General features: G+C 39.6%; 1 protein-coding gene across 1 annotated transcript in view; it reads left to right on the top strand.

Moving 5' to 3' along the window:
* The window catches only part of LOC126267090 (uncharacterized), a 92,836-nt gene that overhangs the window by 33,632 nt on the left and 39,028 nt on the right, over positions 1 to 20,176 (top strand). The window contains exon 3 of the mRNA XM_049971958.1: positions 13,294 to 13,455. Within this exon, the coding sequence (XP_049827915.1) occupies positions 13,294 to 13,455 (162 nt within the window). The remainder of the gene's footprint in view (positions 1 to 13,293; positions 13,456 to 20,176) is intronic.

Raw genomic sequence — 20,176 nt, 5'->3', positions numbered from 1 at the left:
AAACAAAGTCCATTTCATGCTGTGTCAAAGTTCTGCCTTTCACAAAAGTGGAAATATAAACACCTTAGCGAAATCAATGGCACACTCACTGCACACTCCACAGATTACACCTCAACTACCTCAGACAGGTTCTGCTTATGTATGCAGGAGTGTGGCATGGTCTCGTCATAGTGCACTCCTGCTGACAAGTGCCATCTAGGTAATGGCAGCATGGTGGTCAACAGTAATGTTGCACCACCTACTTCATTTCCATAATGATATTAGGTGGTGCCAGTATGTGAAACACGATATGTGAACGAATCAAGATCACACTGCAGATTTAACACCAGAAGTGATTCTCTGTCAAATAAATCATGTTATGAGCTGAAACAACCTGAAGTAGTTTGTTTGCAGTACAATTCCTTGCAGTGATTTGTAAAATTAACAGTTTATTCCAGATACTAAGAGTAAAGTTTATGTTTTTGTTGAAACATTGCAGTTTTTATATTTTTTGTGTACTGCTTTGGTGGAAATAAAAACTGTGGTGTATCATAAGCCATTGAAATGAAAACAACCTTTTCTGTGAAGGTGTGTACCTATATTGCTTAGCTGCAAAAGATCACTGGTTGTGAAAACGTGTTAGAGCTTATGGAGTTGTCAGAGCAGGTAACTTGCTATGAAACTGTGCTTCAAAACTGACAGTCCCCCTCGGCCCTGCCCCCCCCAAAAAGTCAGTATACTAGTACTTTTGGGCCTGGTGGTACAGTGGTGAAGTGTGTACCTGGAAAATAAAAGGTCACAAGATTGAATCCTGATCAGAAAATGGAATATTTCTTCCTTTAATTTAGCTACCTCTCAGAATATCAAGATACACCAGGAATGGCATGTAGTTTGAATTCCATGTTAAACTATAGTTCCCATTTCCCTGAAGGATTTTTGAGGATGTTATGGATATGCAAGTAACCAATTTATGATTCATAAATGCAAGAGTGCGACTTTTGTTGTCTCTATTAAATCCTATTTTCTGCATTGTCAAATGAGTTGACATTTTAATGAATAGATGTATGTAGTAGCAAGTGAACATTTGTGCCGGCCCTGAGTGGCTATAGACAGTAGCCGAAAGCTAAAGTTTAGTCTGTCTACAACTCATCACCTCCTCTACATGTCAAGTTGCAATCTATCCACTTCAGAATGTTTTTGATAAAAAAATGGAAGTATATTTTCTTTAAGAGGTAATAATATACTCGCCAAAAACATATTAGTGTGTAGTGCTATTCACAGAGGTATATAAGACAATTTTTGGGCTATTGTAGCCATGCATAATCAAGCAAAAAGCGTTTCACCACACTTACTTATATTGACCACAATAGAGCACTGAAGATGTGCAGCAGTCATATTTTACATAATACTTACATTATTTGATATAGTTAGTAATGTGTCCATTGACTGGTCCTACTAATAAATTCGCCAGTGGAATAGAAAGAGTCGGTCATCAATAAATCCTCTAGGTTCCTGATAGTAACAAAACTTTTTGTGGCTACTGGAAAGTTGTTGAAAATGGTGGTTCCTAGGCTGTGGACAACTTTCTGAACCAAAATAATTGACTTTAAATCTGTTACACACTGTGCTTTTGGCCAAATCCTTCTTCAGATAAGAAAGGTAAGCACACACACACATTCACACAAGCAGTCACACCTCACGCACACATGACCACTATCTCCAACCGCACTGGCCAGACTGTCCTCTGTGCATGAGGTGTGGCTGCTTGTGTGAATATTTGTGTGTTTCCTTTTCTGAAGAAGGCTTTGGTTGAAAGTTCATTGTATTTAATAATTTTTGCTGGTGCTCGTAGACTGGCTTCAGTTGCCAGAGACTGTGGTCATGTGTGTGTGAGTTGTGTGTGAGTTGTGTGTGTGTGTGTGTGTGTGTGTGTGTGTCTGTCTGTCTGTCTGTTTGTTACTTTTGACAAAGGCCTTGTTGGCTGAAAGCTTTTTTATTTATTTATTTATTTATTTTATCCATCTTTCAGCATTAACATGGAATCGATGTCGTCAGAAGAGTTACAGCTATTTGTACATTATGTTTTACATACCAAAAAATTACACAGTAAAAATATAGCAATGTTGTAAACTATTAGCTTACAACAGCCTCTACACCTAGATCCATACATAACAGTAAGCCATAATTTATCAGCATTAACATGCAATCAATGTTGTCAGAAGTATTATAGCTATTTGTACATTATGTTTCATATAACAAAAATATTACATGAAAAAAAAATGACAGTGTTGTACCCTATTAGCTTATAGCTAGCTGCCTCTACATCCATAACTATACATAACAGTAAGCCTTAGTTTATCAATAAATGAGATAATCTTTACAACTATTCTGAAATTCTTCTACACTGTAGAAAGTATTTTTCTTCATCCACACTTTGGTTTTTGTTTTGAAAATATCCATTGAAACCAATTGAGCCTGTACGGGTAAAGTGTTGAATAATTTTATGCCTGTGTATTCATAGCTAGATTGGGTGTTCTTAAGCCTGGTTGTGGGAATATAAATCATATTTGTTTGTCGAGTATTGTGTTGATGAACTGATTTCCTTATAGTGTAGTGGTTTAAGTTTTCTTTCATGTTTAATAGGCAACAATATATTTAAAGAGATGGGACTGTGAGAATTTTTAAGTCTCTAAAGTAAGGTCTACATGAGGTCCTGTTGTCAGTGATTCCGCAAAAACGTCTAATTGCTTTCTTCTGCCAAGTGAAAATTTTTTTGGCTCCTGGAGAGTTACCCCATAAAAGAATGCCATATTGTAGATGACAATGAAAGAAGGCATAGTATGACTGAAGCAATAAATCTTGTGTAACACATATGTCTAGTTTGGCTAGTAGGTAGATAGCTCGTGATAGCTTTCGAAATACATAATCTGTATGTGTGTCCCAAGTTAATTTTGAGTTAATGTGTATTCCTAGTAGTTTAACAGATGATAACTCCATGTTACTTTTTGATAAACTGAAGCTTATCTTGACAGTCTTTTCATGGTTCATAGATAAGTCATTAGCTTTAAACCAGATATTAGATATTTTGAGACACTCTTCACTTTCCTCCTTCAATATGTTTATATCCTTTCCAGAATTAGCTAATGTTGCGTCATCAGCATAGAGGATAGATTTACAGGGTAAGTTATTCGGAAGGTCATTTACAAACAATATAGATAGTAGAGGGCCAAGCACTGAGCCCTGAGGAACACCTCTTTTTATAATTAAAGTCTGTGACTGTTGGTCATTATGCTTTACTATTTGTTTTCTATTGCTGAGGTATGATTCAATTAGTGAGAGTTCCAAGTGTTTGATTCCATAGCAACACAGTTTATCTAATAATAATTTGTGGTTAACTGAGTCGAAAGCCCTACTCAGGTCAATTGTAATGGCTTCAGCAGATAATTCTGACTCAAATGCGCTTAGTACAAAAGAGATAAGGTTTTCAACTGCTTTGACTGTTGATAAGTTTGACCTGAATCCATACTGAGAAACATTTAATATATTATTGTCTGATAGGTGTGTGCATATTTGCTGCAGTATGCAATGTTATATTATTTTTGAGAGAATAGGCACAAGTGAAATTGGTCTATAATTATTGATACAGGACTTGTCACCCTTTTTGTATAATGGTATGACAACTGTTTTTTTGAGACATTCTGGAAAGTGTCCACTCGAGAGCATCCAGTTTATCAGTATGCAAAAAGGATATGATATGAGATCTACAACTTTTTTAATTACATAGTTTGACAGGCCATACACATCTCCAGATCTAGAGTATCCTAATTTAGAGGTTGCTTTAATTATATCAGTTACTTGAACTTCTCTCCATTTACAAGCTGACACTATGTTTCTAATGTTTTGTTGAAAATTTCTGCCAGTTATGGGGTGAGAAATAGGTGAATGTGTTGAATTGGAATTCTGGTTGCTTTGGGTTGGAAGGCTAAGATTGGCAGAATTGCCAAAAAGGGGTTGAAATCATCAGCAGTGACGTTAGCAGCATTTGTGTTGTCTGTGTAGTTTGTATCCATACCTAGCTCTGCTTTTATTACTTTCCATGCAGACTTACATTTATTGTGTGATTTTTTAATGAAATCACCATTTGCCTTGCACTTGGCTATTTTAATTTCAGATCTATATTTTCTTTTAAGGTTTTTGTAAGTTTCTTTATCTACTGCTCCCTTTTTGACCTTATCATGACAAGTAATAGTCTCAGTTTTTGTAATTGGGGTGAAAACCACTTCTGTAACTTTGAGTGGCTGGGTTTCCTAACTTTTTTTTGTTTTTTTGTTTCTTAACCAGTGGACAGCATATGTGGAAGATTTCAGAAATGATTTTGACGAATGTGTTGAGGGCTTCATCAACATTTCTAGAGGAATGTATAACAGTATTCCAATCTATAGACTTAAGTTCTTCTCTATACTTGCTAATATTTGTATCTGTAGATAGTCTGACACACTGAGTTTGTTCCCCGTCTTCTTTTGGTTTTTTAGTAATTAGTTTCACCCATATACCTCTATGGTCTGACAGGTAATCGACATTAATTAAGCCTAGCTCAAAATCACATTTGTATACATTTGTTATTAGATTGTCAAGACAGGAGGAGTGCCTTGTAGGACTTTCATTAGCAAAAAAGAGATTATAGGATCTTAACATGTGTACTAAATTAACATTTCTGCTTGTCATTTTCCTAATGTCTATGTTTAGATCCCCAAAGATTAAAATTTTGTATTTAGTATATTTTTGTATACTGATCACAAGTTTTTCTAAACATTCTATAAATTGTTCTACATTACTTTCAGAAGTGTGATATAAAGACACAGTTATGAGCTGTATACTAGGTATAATAAAAGCAGGTGCTTCAAAAACACCTATAACGCATAGGTCACTAACTTCAAGAACAGAAAACTTTAAGTCTAGATCATTGTTAATATATATGGATGAAGCCCCATAGGATTCACTGGGTCTGCAGAAGTATGTAGCTAATCTGAAACCTGATGGGACATACAGTTTTATATCCTCTTCCTTTAACCAATGTTCGTTTATACATAAAATCATTCTTTTGTTACTTTTTAATAGTGTACCAAGCTCATCAGTTTTATTTTTCAGAGACCTGACATTTAAGTGCATAAATAAGAAGTTACTGTCACAGGAGGGGAGGAGTACAGTATTATGGGGCAATGGAGAACATTTAATTGTTTTTTCAGCCCTGGAATCTATGTTAGGTGGCAGTTGGACTTCCTTGGGATAAACCATAAAAAATCTTCATTTCTCTTTGGTAGTTTTTGGGGTCTGTTTGAAACAAGGTTGGAAGTTTGTTCCACTTTACTGTCCACACGTTTTATAGGAACATGTTTTCCCAAATCATTTGGTATCACTTCATCATGAGACAAAGATGATACTTTACTTACTGTGACTGGTCTATTCTTTTCTGCTACTCTTGAAGGTGATGGAGGAGGAGCTGGTACTGTTTCTGCTGTTGGTGAAGGTGGTTTAGTTGCTGCTCGTGGAGGAGTTGTTTCTGCTATTACTGGTAAAGGAGTTGGTTCTGCTACTGCTGGTGTGGGAGATGGTGCTGCTGCTATAGGAACTGGTTCTACTGCTGGAGGAGTTGCTTCTGCTGTTGCTGATGGTGTTTCTTCTGCTATTGCTGGTGAAGTAGTTTGTGCTGCTACTGCTGGTGAGGGAGATGATGTTACTGCTGTAGGAGCTGGTTCTAATGCTGGAAGAGTTACTTCTGCTGTTACTGAATGTGGTTCTTCTGACGCTGCTGTTGATTCTACTTCTGTTAGTATTGCTTCTTTAGGTACTTCTGCTGCATTTTCTGTTACTGTATCTGATTCTGCATTAGTCACTCCTAGAGATACTTTCTGTGATGATGATACAGGTACCATTGGTGATGTTGTTGGTAAGTATTGCAGTCTCTGAATAATTTCCATTAGCTTTAATGTAATAAGTTGCTTTCCAAGGCCATTTAAGTGCAGCCCATGAGTAGTGTGGAATCTGCGTCCAATGGTATTAATATTAACAACAGAAACATTTCTATATTGTTTGCATATACTGAAAAAAAGTTCATTGGCGGCACTAATTTCCTTGTTTACACATGACCAGGACAGCAAGTCGCACCTTTTGTGGTATATTTATGAGGATAACGTTTGTATGACTTAGTTCAGATAAACACTTGTTTAATTTGCAGCAGGCTTTAGATGTATCATTTTGATAAATGTCATTAGATCCACCAAAGAGGACAACAAAATCTTTCGAAGACAGCTTTTTTATTTCTTCATAAAAAACTAGTTTTCTTATTTCTTATTTTGTGACAGTCCTTTTGTTGTGTGTTTGCTGTATGATGAGTAGCAACTATCCTTTTTATAATGTTGTTACATGCCTTCTTGGATTTTCCATTTATACAAAGGGCATTCAAAAAGTTTTGCACAGTCCTCTCTAATTTTTTGCAGGAGGAGAACTAAATTTTTTGTGGTCATACTTGGAACATTTCGCTATACATTGAGCCTACTCATTGTAGCCTCGATCAGCTGTGATGCATCTGGCCCAGCGTTCTTTCCGTGATGTAAATGCACTTTGGTAAAATTCTGGGGATTGACTTGTACACCATCGCTTGACACAGGAAATAATGTCTTTCTCACTATCAAATGTTTTGCTGCGTAGGTGGGCCTTCAGACAACCAAAGAGGTAACAATCAACTGGAGCCAAGTCTGGGCTGCAGGGAGGATCAGGAACAATTTTCCAACCCATTTTCGTGATTTTCTCCTGTCTCACAAGGGCTGTATGGGGTTTGGCATTGTCAGGGTGTAGTCTGATGAGATGACCCTGAAGCTGTGGTCTTTGGGTCTTGATGGCAAGTCGCAGCTTGTCCAATGACAAACAGTAACACATCTGTCATTTTGGATGATTTGATCAACAGTCTCCTTATTCACATCACTCACTGCCATCGTTGGTCTACCACATCGTGGATTGTTCAATAGGCAGAAATCACCTTTTTTAAACCTCTGCAATCACTGCTGGGTACTGCTATGATCCACTGTGTCCTCCCCATAAACAGGGACCAGCTTTTAGTGGATCAATGTGGCAGAGTCATCACCAGTCATGAAGAGGAACTCCATCACTGACCGTTGTTGCAACGTGACATCTACTTCACGGTCCATTATGGCTAACGTGTAAATAAAAGAAAATACTTTAGCTAAATGTGCCAAGTATGTCCTCAAAAAATTTCATTCTCCTCCTGCAAAAAATAAAAAAATTAGACGACTGTGCTAAACTTTTTGAACGCCCATAGGGTTCCATTTAAAAAACCAAAGATGGTATCATATCTCTGTAATAAAAAATAGCACAAACATGAAATGTGATGTATTCGAGTAGCCCCTGTTTCTGCAATTCACTGTCCAAACGGCATCTTTGTATCTATTATGGTTGGGGTGATACAAGGGGTGTTATGACTTAGCTGCCTCACCCTGTGTGTGTGTGTGTGTGTGTGTGTGTGTGTGTGTGTGTGTGTGTGTGTGTGTATGTGAGGTGTACTTGCTTGTGTGTGTGTGTGTGTGTGCTGTGCAATGCACATTTGTAGTCCAGTGCGAAAGATTTGTGAATGGCTGTGAAGGTGTCACATGAGATATCAGAGCATGCATCAATGATACATTTCCTCATATTGACTGACGTAGTTAGTATTTGAGCATACACTTTATGTTTGACTGCTCCCTACAGAAAAAATCAAGAGTGGTCATATCATGAGACCGGGCTGGCCACTTCACTTCAGCATGTTGTCCTATCCAACAATCTAGGAACTTTTCATTTAACAGCTCTGTAGTCACACGGGAAGAGTGAGCAGGACAGCCATCATATTGGAACCACATACACTGACGCGTAGTTAGTGGTACCTCATCCAGAAAAATGGGCAGAGCGTTTCGCAGGAACTGTTGCATAGTTATTGCCATTTAGTATACCCGGAATGACGTACAGCCCCACAGTGATATTTCCAACAATGCCGCACCACACGTTAACCCTCCACAGTTGCTGATGCTTTACCTGTCGAAACCAGTGAGGGTTCTCTATTGACCAGAAACACATGTTATGCAAATTCACATTACCCCGGTTGGTAAAAGTCGCTTCATCAGTAAAAAGCTCCCGTTGAAAAAATGGTAGATCATCTTGTAGGTGCTGCAGAGCAAACCGGCAAAATTCCTGGCGTCGTTCGGAATCCACACTGGAGAGTGCTTGATGTAATGAGAGGTGAAATGAGTGAAATCTATGCCGTTCAATATACATAGAACACTTCTCTGGCTTATACCACATTCCAAGGCGATACATCACAACGGAACAGTAGGGTCATTATGAGCCAACACTAGAACGCTTTCTTTATGCATGTACCTCGCCTGTGGCAGTTTTCTGCACGTGCAAGAAGCTGGCACATAGGATGCTCACAATCAGGATACAGCTCTCCATATTGCTTTATTGCCCTAACAGCATTTCTTCTGCTTTCACCATACACTAGAAGCATATCTAACTTTTCTTTGTTGGTGCACATACCTGCTCCAGGAAATTGTGATGGAAATGCGATGTCTCATTACCCCAACAGCACATTTATACCCTTCTCTCCACTTACCTCGTGTGTCAACTTGCAGCATTATCGAGAAGCAGGAAAACAATGCTTTCCTTGTTAAGTTTCTTAGTGGACAACAGGAAAGGTCGCATTGGACAACACCACTTCGAAGGACGAAGATGATATGACAACATATCCGTGTCTCAAAGACTATTCGCCTAAATATTATGATATACACATATTTAAACCGTCTTTTTAAGCCCATCATGTTACGCTAAAATTTAACAAAGAGTTCCATTTTAAAAAACAAAAGAAGGCTCCATATCTCTGTCATAAAAAATAGCACAAACATGAAATATGGTGTATTCAAGTAGCCCCTGTCCCTGCAATTCACTGTCCAAATGGCATCTTTGTATCTATTATGGTTGGGGAGATACAAGGGGTTTATGACTTAACTGCCTCACTCTGTGCGTATATATAATAGAGGGAAACTTCCACATGGGAAAAATATATATAAAAAACAAAGATGCTGTGACTTACCAAATGAGAAAGCGCTGGTAGATAGACACAATAAAAAGCACACAAACACTCACACAAATTTCAAGCTTTCGCAACCCAAGGTTACTTCATCAGGAAACAGGGAAGGAGAGGGAAAGACGAAAGGATGTGGGTTTTAAGGGAGATGGTAAGGAGTCACTCCAATCCCAGGAGTGGAAAGACTTACCTTAGGGGGTAAAAAGGACAGGTGTACACTTGCACACACACACACACACACACACACACACACACACACACATACCATCCGCACACATACAGACATAGGCAGACATATGTAAATGCAAAGTGGTTGGGCAGAGGTGTCAGTCGAGGCGGAAGTAAAGAGGCAAAAATGTTGTTGAATGGCAGGTGAGGTATGAGGGGTGGCAGCTTGAAATTAGTGGAGGTTGAGGCCTGGTGGGTAATGGGAAGAGAGAATATATTGAAGGGCAAGTTCCCATCTTCGGAGTTCTGATAGGTTGGTGTCAGTGGGAAGTATCCAGATAACCCGGACGGTGTACCACTGTGCCAAGATGTGCTGACCATGCACCAAGGCATGTTTAGCCACAGGGTGATCCTCATTACCAACAAACACTGTCTGCCTGTGTCCATTCATGTGAATGGACAGTTTGTTGCTGGTCATTCCCACATAGAAGGCTTCACAGTGTAGGCAAGTCAGTTGGTAAATGACGTGGGTGCTTTCACACATGGCTCTGCATTTGATTGTGTACACCTTCCGGGTTACAGGACTGGATAGGTGGTGGTGGGAGAGTGCATGGGACAGGTTTTACACCAGGGGCGGTTGCAAGGGTAGGAGCCAGAGGGTAGGGAAGGTGGTTTGGGGATTTCATAGGGATGAACCAAGAGGTTACAAAGGTTAGATGGATGGTGGAAAGACACTCTTGGTGGAGTGGGGAGGATTGCATGAAGGATGGATCTCATTTCAGGGCAGGATTTGAGGAAATCGTATCCCTGTTGGAGAGCCACATTCAGAGTCTGATCCAGTCCCGGAAAGTATCCTGTCACAAGTGTGGCACTTTTGGGGTTCTTCTGTGAGATGTTCTGGGTTTGAGGGGATGAGGAAGTGGCTCTGGTTATTTGCTTCTGTACCAGGTCGGGAGGGTAGTTGCGGGATGCGAAAGCTGTTTTCAGGTTATTGGTGTAATGGTTCAGGGATTCAGGACTGGAGCAGATTTGCTTGCGACAAAGACCTAAGCTGTAGAGTGTTACACCGTTCGGGTTATCTAGTTACTTCCCACTGACACCAACCTAACAGAACTACGGAGGTGGGATCTTGCCCTTCAATATATTCTCTCTTCCCATTACCCACCAGGCCTCAACCTGCGCTAATTTCAAGTTGCTGCCCCTCGTACCTCACCTGTCATGCAACAACAGCTTTGCCTCTGTACTTCCGCCTCAACTGACATCTCTGCCCAAACTCTTCGCATTTACATATGTCTGCCTGCGTTTGTATATGTGCAGATGGATGTGTGTGTGTGTGTGTGTGTGTGTGTGTGTGTGTGTGTCTGCGAGTGTATACCTGTCCTTTTTTCCCGCTAAGGTAAGTCTTTCTGTTCCTGGGGCTGGAATGACTCCTTACCCTCTCCCTTAAAACCCACATCCTTTTGTCTTTCCCTCTTCGTGGTGGAGTGGGGAGGATTTCATGAAGGATGGATCTCATTTCAGGGCAGGATTTGAGGAAGTTGTGCCCCTGCTGAAGAGCCACATTCAGAGTCTGATCCAGTCACGGAAAGTATCTTGTCACAAGTGGGGCACTTTTGGAGTTCTTCTGTGGTAGGTTCTGGGTTTGGGAGGTTGAGGAAGTGGCTGTGGTTATTTGCTTCTGTACCAGGTTTGGAGGGTAGTTGCGAGATGCGAAAGCTGTTTTCAGGTTGTTGGTGTAATGCTTCAGGGATTCAGGACTGGACCAGATCATTTGCCACGAAGACCTAGGCTGTCCCTTCCCTTCAAATCTGCTCCAGTCCAGGTTATGTTATGTTATGTAATGGTCACAAATGACTTTGGGTTTAAGGAATTCGCCCAACAATAGCTCTTATGCATTCAACAAATGCATTTCCTGATTGTTATATCACTTGCAGACATATGTCAGAACACTCCAGTACAAGAAATAAAGCAGAGCCCCAATATACAGTTATGGCGAATTGAAGTTAGTGTAGGGTGATAGCCAAAATGTGAGTCTGTTGTGATATTTACATACTCAGGGTTGCTCCACTGGGCAAGTGCTAAGGGTTAAAATTATAACATTGCACATATATTTATTTCATGGAAAAATTAGTATCACAAGGCTTTGGATGTAAAATATACCTACTCTTAAGTTACACAAGTACATTTAATGACGAAAGATCTAGTTTCACCACATTTTAGGTTTTTAATTTTTACGGCGCCATGATTCATTTCTGAGCCAGGTGGACACTCAGCTGCAATCCATTTCTTGAGGTCGCTCTTAAATTTTTTGTCCTCTAACTTTTTGAGCTTGCTGGGTATAGAGTTATAGCACATGGTTCCTTTGAAATGGTTCCATTAGTATGAGTCTCCTGTAATCTAAGTGAAACTCATGCATAGGTACTCTTCATATCATACCGATGAAATTCCACATTTCTGCTAGAAATTTTTCTGTTCTGTATTACTTTTTTAATTGCTTGGAACATATACATTGCTTACACTTTCATAATATTAAAATTTATAACTGGCTCTTTACATGAGGCTTCTCCTTTTGATCCTAGCCACTATTCTCAGTGCTTTCCTTTGTGGCACAAATCCTCTGCTCATGTGTTTATATGTTCCTCTCCACAGCACAACACCATACAGTAGAAAAGAGTACAGATGTAAGTCCCAGCTGGCTGTAAAAGATCACAGACTAGACACTTAAAGTTATTCTTCTTAAAAGTGACTATTAAATTCCAAGCACTTTTGGTAAGAGGAAACATAATTTTTTAGCCTCTTAGAGCAGAATTTTACCAGATGACACATATTGGGAGGTTCGGATCAGGATTTTGATTTCATTATTTCTAAGTAAAGTCAGGCACTTTGGGTTTGTTTATTTCAGTGGGTCTAAGCTCTCAAATAAAATCATTTTCAGAAACAAAGACTGCATTTTATTGGCAGAACATTTAGAAGATGCAACAGGTCTTCTAAGGAGACTGCCTACACTGTGCATGTCTGTCCTCTGCAAGAGTATTTTTGTGTATTATGTGATCCTTAGCACATAGCACTGATGGAGGACACCGGAAAGTCCAAAGAGGGCAGTTCGTTTTGTAGTGTCACGAAATAGGGCAGAATGTGTCATATATATGATAAGTGATTTGGAATGGCAATCATTGAAAGAAAGACTTTTTCATTGTGGTGGGATTTTTTCATGAAATGTCAACCATGAACTATCTCCTCTGAATATGAAAATATATTATTGTCCCAAACCTATGTAGTGAGTAGTGATTATTCTAATAAAACAACAGAAATCAGAGCTTGTACAGAAAGATTTAAGTGTTCATTTTTCCCATTTGCTATTAGAGAGTGGAACAGTAGACAAATAGTGCGAAGGTGGTTCGAGGAACCCTCTGCGAGGTACTAAAATGTGAATTGTAGAGTATCATGTGGATGTAGATGTAAATCTGTCTGCAAATTGTATAAACATTGTTCTGATTATTTTTGTGTTTTAACTGTTTGTGTATCATATTCTCTAAGGTGGAATTTGGGGACCAGTTGAGCATTTGCTTAAATGAGTATGAGAAATAACCAAACCACCACACTCATGCACACTGGTGAACCAGCCCATGTCATTAATCCATTATAAGGGTTTGATATAGGTGTGGCTCACCTTATTCTCTGGCAAGTTAGCATGCTCACATTACATTATTTGATTAGGTCAACAGTAGGCTGATTCATTTCTTTAAAAACTGATTAATGTAGACCATTCTTCAATATTTTAACATTGAATCACTGTGTCATCACTGTGATTATATAACACTTAATGATTAAATTTTTTTATTCCTTTGTACATGTATATATGCTTTTCATTTCACTAGCTTTCATTGTTTAAGTTTTCAATTCAGTTGCTTTTTCTGGGAAGGATTTTAGTATTCACAATTGTAATGTAATATTAATTAGAACTGGATGTTATCAATAGGAATGCAATCTCAGTGATTGTTTTAATTATGTGACAGGCAAGAAAAACAAATGTATTTAGCAGCCTTAACAGTTCTGAACCAGATGCAAGTGGAATTACACAAGCAGAATCTGATAATAGCTGTGACGATTTGGACATACGCTGTATTTCAAATGGCTTCAAAGAATCACATTTGAATGGTAATAGAATAACCGCACAGGTATGGAAAAGATTTGTCTGATGTGGTTTTTAGTGTTAAGCCATGAGTGTAAGATTCTGTGGTAATTTAAGCCTGTGTAAAAATTTATGGGAATGACATCATATGACAACTGTTTATGATATTTTGGCTGTTATTAGCCAGTTAGTTGGTTAGCCTATAGATATACAGCTGTACATTAACCATTTTCAGGTGTGACTATGTGTATTCACATTAATATGGCCACCTATCAAAAATGTGAATAACCACCTTCTGCAGCACAGACCACTGTGAGATATGCAGGAAGAGAGTCAGTGAGGTTCTGAAAAGTACCGACAGCGATATGGAGCCATTCAAACTCCAGTATTGTGGCCAGCTGCACTAGGTTTCTCATTTAAGGATCTGTGGTGTGAATCACCTGATTGAGATGGCCCCACAGATTCTCAATAGGGTTAATGGGTTAAAATCTGGGGAGTTTGGTGGCCAGGGGAGTATGGTAAATTTATCATGGTGCTCTTAGAACCACACACTTTGAAGCTACGGTGTCACAAATATAATCATTTTGGAAATGCTTCCACCCTTGGCTTGAAAGCCAATGATTGTGCCCTTTTGGACATTATAAAAATCACTACATTTAGTCATTATGACAACAACTTAACTGTTTTCCCCATACCTGTAACTCGCTTTTTATGCTATCCACTGCTACTGCTGCCACCTGCTGTCTGTGAGTGGTTATTCCGTGTTGACATTGGACATAGATGGTGGTCACATTAATCTCACTGGACCGTGTATGTGTGACACATAATACACAAATGTTTGAGAAAACATCCCGAAGAAATAACTCATTTCAGTTTAACGGGATACCAGGAATTATTAACTAAGATTGTGAACATATGTTTAGCCATGGACTCACAAAAACTTTCTCTGGCCTTAGCAGAAATGTCAGTGCTATGCTAAGGTTAGTGAAGACTAAATAAAGTGAAAACATAAAAGCAAGTGTTAATATGACATGTTAATATCAGAAGGCATACCATCAGCATGTGAGTGAGTTAAAATGGCACAAAATAATCAGCATTTGGGGAAGTGGATTTATCATACCATGAGATACCAGCTCGTATAGGTCATGCTGCTATGATAGTGATCCATGTGATGAACCAATCAACAGAAGAGGGCCACACACAGCAACAACTAAGTGTGGGTGACTCAGTGTTATCATAGTGGGTGTGACTACTGTCTTGTACATCTTAATATTTTCATGGTGCAATGATTTTCCGTAAAATTTCAGGAATGCAGCTGCAGAAATTTCACTTCTTCTTTCTATTGATATTTTGTCTGTAAACCATCCAGCCATCTTCAGAGGGAGCCAGTTCACTAGATGCTGGACAATATACAGCAAAATATCAGAAGGAGAAGAAGAAGTGAAATTTCTGCGACTGCATGCCAAAAATTTTATGGAACAACTGCTATCTTGTCCACAAGGCTGTGAACCTTACATTATATGTATATGTGTTGATTTGACATTGGAAGAATTGCAGTGGTTGTGAACTTGTAACTGTCAATGATATAATGTTGTCTCTTGCATTGTGGAATGGTGATTTCATGCCATTACATGTCAGCTTCTTTTCTCCAGAAACAACCCAACTGCTGGCATGCTCAGCTGCAGAACATAATATTTTCTAGGAGTGCTACTTCAGCTTCTAAAGTGATGACCAAATATGTATTAGGTACTAATTTTGTGATGTGGTGATCACATTCTAGCAGCCTGCATTGTGGAGCAGTATGGTAGTATCATGGACATTCTGAGCAGCAGCTATTATATGAAGACAGTGGTAAACCTTAGGTATTGCCCATGCTTTGGGCAACTGTGTATGCCCCATTTCAGTAGGACGTTGCCTCAGCCCATGTGGTGTAACGTACTACCTTTGTTTGAGGAACAACTAGTATCACCATTTCCCTGGCCAGCGTGCACTGGCATTAGCCATTGCCCTTTTGTTATAGTCCATATCTTTGACAAATCCAATCACAATATTCATAAAAGTTTCTCTCTAGATTTGCCTTTACATTGTACAATAATATTTATATTATCTACAAAAAAATTGTCATCTTTTCAAAATATAATGAAAGGTTATTAACATATAGTACCACTAACATAAATAAATCCTGAGCTTCGTAAGTTTTGTGGTATTGACTATTATTCGCATATACAAGGCAAAGTGTTGGATCAATGATGAGCACACTTGTTTTAGTGGTTCATTTGGTAATATTTTACATCGTTAGTTCATGACCCTAACAATGAATTTTGTTATCAAAATACTGTGACAGTCAGTCATTGCACCAAACTGTTTCCCATACAACTTGTCAAGTAATTGCAGTATTAAATAAATAAATAAATAAAGCCATGTCCATACCATCTGCACCACCCTGTGCCACATTGCGCAAAATCGAGGAAAGAGATTCAGTGCAGTGTGGCACCTCCAATGTGGATGTGAAATCGTGGTGCTGTGTGCATCAGAGAACTAGTTCTGTGCAATGTCAGTATATAAAAGGAAATGGTTTGTTCATGCATGTTCTGTTTGTACGATATTTGTCATTTTCCATCCTTATTGATGCACACACTGGAACATTGCTGCACACCTACGAACACTGTTTCATGCTTGCAGTTGTGTTCTGGTCTGTGCCTTTCTGTGCCGCATGTCTGTGTGGTACAGCTAGTCCAGTGTGGGCACAGTTTAATGAACAACAGATATTAATTTGTTTCTGTTCTTGGTGATAAATATATAATGTCACTGTCCTCATTATTGAGGCACAGTCTACAGCAACATCAATATTTACTAGTTTTATGGGCAGAAAAATCTAATGAACACTGCCTTGCAACACAAATGTACAGTGTCTCACAGCCTTCTTGTCTATATGTGTGAGCTTTCAGATTAATATTGTCGCAGAAGAAGCCAGGTAGCGGAGTCACCGTAGTGTAGTCGTTATGATACTAGATTGTTGCATAGAGGGTTATGAGTTCAAAATTCACCTGGACTGAAACATTTAAATTTGTGTCTTTGGTTCGAGTACATTCTAGAAGTAACCACAAATGGCAAGAATCATTGTACTAGAATGTTCTGTAGCTGTATATATACTGTATGTGTTCTGGCCGGAGGCAGTTCGCTCCTTGCTGTTGTACATGCAAGTGCTAAATAAACTTTTGTTAAATGAAGATAGTGTTTGTCATTCATCTAATTACACCTTCTTCTACATGACATTATTCTGGTGGAGGCACTAGGTATTGGAACCTGTGATAGCACACATAGTCAACGACAGTGGCTCCCATCAGGCCACAACAGAGCCACCATTTACGTGGCGAGAAACCTGAGTTCAAGCTGTATTCAACAGATCGCAATCTATCGAAGACAGAAGAAGAAGAGGACATCACAATGACAGCAACTGTGTGCCACCACATGAGACATCCTTCTGGGTTCTCTGGTGATGGTGGCCAAGATCCAAACAAGTGGCTGAAGGTATATGAGTGTATAGCCAAATTTAACAAATGGGATGATACCGTGTGTTTGTCCAACTTATTTTTCTACTTGGAGGGCACTGTCAAGCAACGGGATGAGAACATCGAGGAGAAGTTCATGAACTGGGAAGTATTTCAGGTGGAACTGTGCAAGTATTTCAGCGACACACAATGACAGAAGTGCAAGGCTGAAGATAAATTAAAGTGCAGGGCACAGTGTCCAGAGAAATGACAGCATCCTAAATTCAAGACATCTTGGAGCTGTGTAAAATAGTTGATCCCCCAATGAAGGAGGAAGATAAGGTTGCACATCTAATGAAGGGTGTTGCTGAGGACATGCATCAAGGCCTACTCCTGATGGAGGTTTCAAAAGCAGACGACTTCATAAAATGATGCCAGTATAGTGAGACAATGCATCAAAAAAGAATTACATGCAAGAAGTTTGAACAGCTTCCAAACATCATATTCATGTCTGTGATGCAGGAAAAAACTGATTTCACAAGTGTTCTTCATCAGATAATGAGAGAGGAAGTTCAGAAGGCTCTTGGATTGCACGGCAAGCAAAAAACCGAGACGCTTCAAGAGGTCATAAGGACACTTCAAGAGGTCATAAGGGAGGGAGTGGAACAGACATTGAACCCAATCTCTCATTCTTCATTTCCCTTTAAAATGGTAAAATAGCAGAGACCCAGGCGAAGTTACATTCCTACAATGCCACATGAGGAACCTGTTTGGGCACGAAAGAAGACTGATGTCTGGAGGACTAAGGATAACCAGCCAGTATGTTTTCACTGCGGATGACCGGGACATGTGGTCTGCTATTGTTGAGAAAGGTGGCGGCTATTTGATGATGCCCGCACCACAATACAGCAGACCGATCTTAGCCAATGCCAACTCTGGGACGACGGAGATGAACACGAAGATGTGGGTGCAGGACGACATATGTCACCAACAGCTGCAAGCTAGCTGCTGGAGAGGATGCTCCCCAACACGCCGATCAATGTCTCCATTGCCATTTAGAAGCTCCAGCTGATCACCTAGCCATTGCAACGTAGAAAACTAAAGGGTGCAAACTTCCTTACAGGTAAGGCCACCGAAGAGAAAAATCCTCCGCTGTCAATCACTACAAAAATGGTAGGAAACTATGTTGATATCCTCATGGATAGCTGACCGGCTCAAGCTCATGTGGACTCTGGATCATCATATTCAGTCATTTCGGAGAAGTACCATCGCCAGTTGCAGAAAACCATATTCATCAACAACAAAACATCTCTGCTGAAGGTGCCTAATCGGAAATATGTAAAACCTGCAGGACGATGTGTCATTCGTGTGGGTATAAGTGGCCCTTAGAATTCATTGTCTCACAAGAATGTAGTCATGGCGTTGTTCTCAGATGGCACTTTTTGAAAGCTTCTCAAGCAATTATAGACTGTGGTCGCTCAAAGAGTATGCTAGACAAGATAAGATGCTGTGGGCAGGAAGATGCGCATCTGAGTTTGTGGAAACTGTGTCTTGGATGAAGTGATCATTCCTACAGTCAGCAAAAGAAAGGTAGCTGTTGTGTGTCATGCCATGCATCAACCCATGGAATGTAAGAGAAACGTACCACTGAAGAATAACTTTGTCATCCCAGCCTCTGTTGTGTCATTTAAGATTGGATTCGGTGAGTTGTGGATAGTTAACTGTCACTGAGAACCTCATATCCTTCCAAGATCATGTACATAGCAAATGCTGAACCGTTAAGTGCAGAACAGCTGAGCATCATAGAAACCTCCCATGCCGAGTTTGTGGGTAAAATTAGCACTACCACTATGAGACAATATCTAGCTCAACTATCACCAGATCTCACTGAGGAACAACAGAAGAAGCTACTTGCCATTCTTCATGAGTTCTCTGAATGCTTCAATCCACAGGTGAAGAGCAAATTAGACAAATCCACAGTGAATCACCAGATTAGCGCTGGAGACCATCAACCAATAAGCCAGAGAGCATACCGTGTGTCAGCAATGGAACGTCGAATAATTTGTGACGAGGTAGAGAAAATGATGAAGAATGACATCATTCAGCCTTCACAGAGCCCATGGTCGTCACCAGTGGTTCTCGTCAGGAAGAAGGATGGCAGTTGGCACTTTTGTGTTGATTACAGGAAGCTTAGTAAGACAATTAAAAAGGACATTTACCCTCTTCCACGAATTGACAATACACTAGATTGTTTGGAGGGGGCTAAGTTTTTCTCAACCATGGAGATATACTCGGGATACTGGCAAATCGAAGTAGATGAGGTTGATTGTGAGAAAACTGCATTCATCACCCCTGAGGGCCTGTATGAGTTTTAGTTAACACTGTTTGGTTTGTGTAATGCACCAGCAAATTTTGAACGCATGATGGATAATCTTCTAAGTCACCTGAAGTGGATGATGTGTCTTTGTTATTTAGATGACATTATAGTGTTCTCAGAGACATTTGATGACCACATAAGTGTCTGCAACAAGCCAGACTGAAACTTAATCTAAGGAAGTGTCTCTTTGGAGCAAAAGAAATCAAAAGACTTGGGCACCTTGTGTAAAATGAAGGTGTGTGACCAGAACCAGAAAAGGTGAGAGCTATAACAGAATTTCCTATTCCTAAAAGTATTAGAAATTTGAGAAGTTTCCTCAGATTGTGTTCTTAGTACCATCGTTTTATCAAAGACTTGTGTATCAAAGCCAAGCCACTCCAAGAGTTGTTAAAAGCCGATGCTAAATCTATCTGGGATGGTGCTCAAAAATATTCTTTCAATGTTCTGCGAAAAGCTCTGATGACTGACCTAACAGAGCTACACACAGATGCCAGTCGGTATGGGCTCGGTGCTGTTCTGGTGCAGATTTCAGATGGAAAAGAGAAGGTTATAGCCTATGCTTCTCAGACACTTACAAAACACAAGAGAAACTACTCAACTATAGAAAGAGAATGTCTTGCTGTGATCTGGGCCATGTGGAAATTTTGACAGTATTTCTATGGAAGGCCATTCACAGTTGTTACAGAACACCATTCACTTTGTTGGTTGAAAGGTCTTAAGGATCTGACAGGACGACTCACCAGGTGGGCACTATGTCTTCAAGAGTATGACATTATCATATTATACAAAAGTGGAAGACAACACCAAGACACCGATTACCTCTCAAGAAACCCTGTGCAAGACCATCAAGGCTTTGATGAAGATAGTGACTGTCTCACTGCACTCTAGGATCTCTCTGC

The sequence above is a fragment of the Schistocerca gregaria genome, chromosome 4, assembly GCF_023897955.1.
Source record: "Schistocerca gregaria isolate iqSchGreg1 chromosome 4, iqSchGreg1.2, whole genome shotgun sequence".
Classification (NCBI taxonomy): Eukaryota; Metazoa; Arthropoda; class Insecta; order Orthoptera; family Acrididae; genus Schistocerca; species Schistocerca gregaria.
This window is presented reverse-complemented; position numbering and strand designations above follow the sequence as displayed.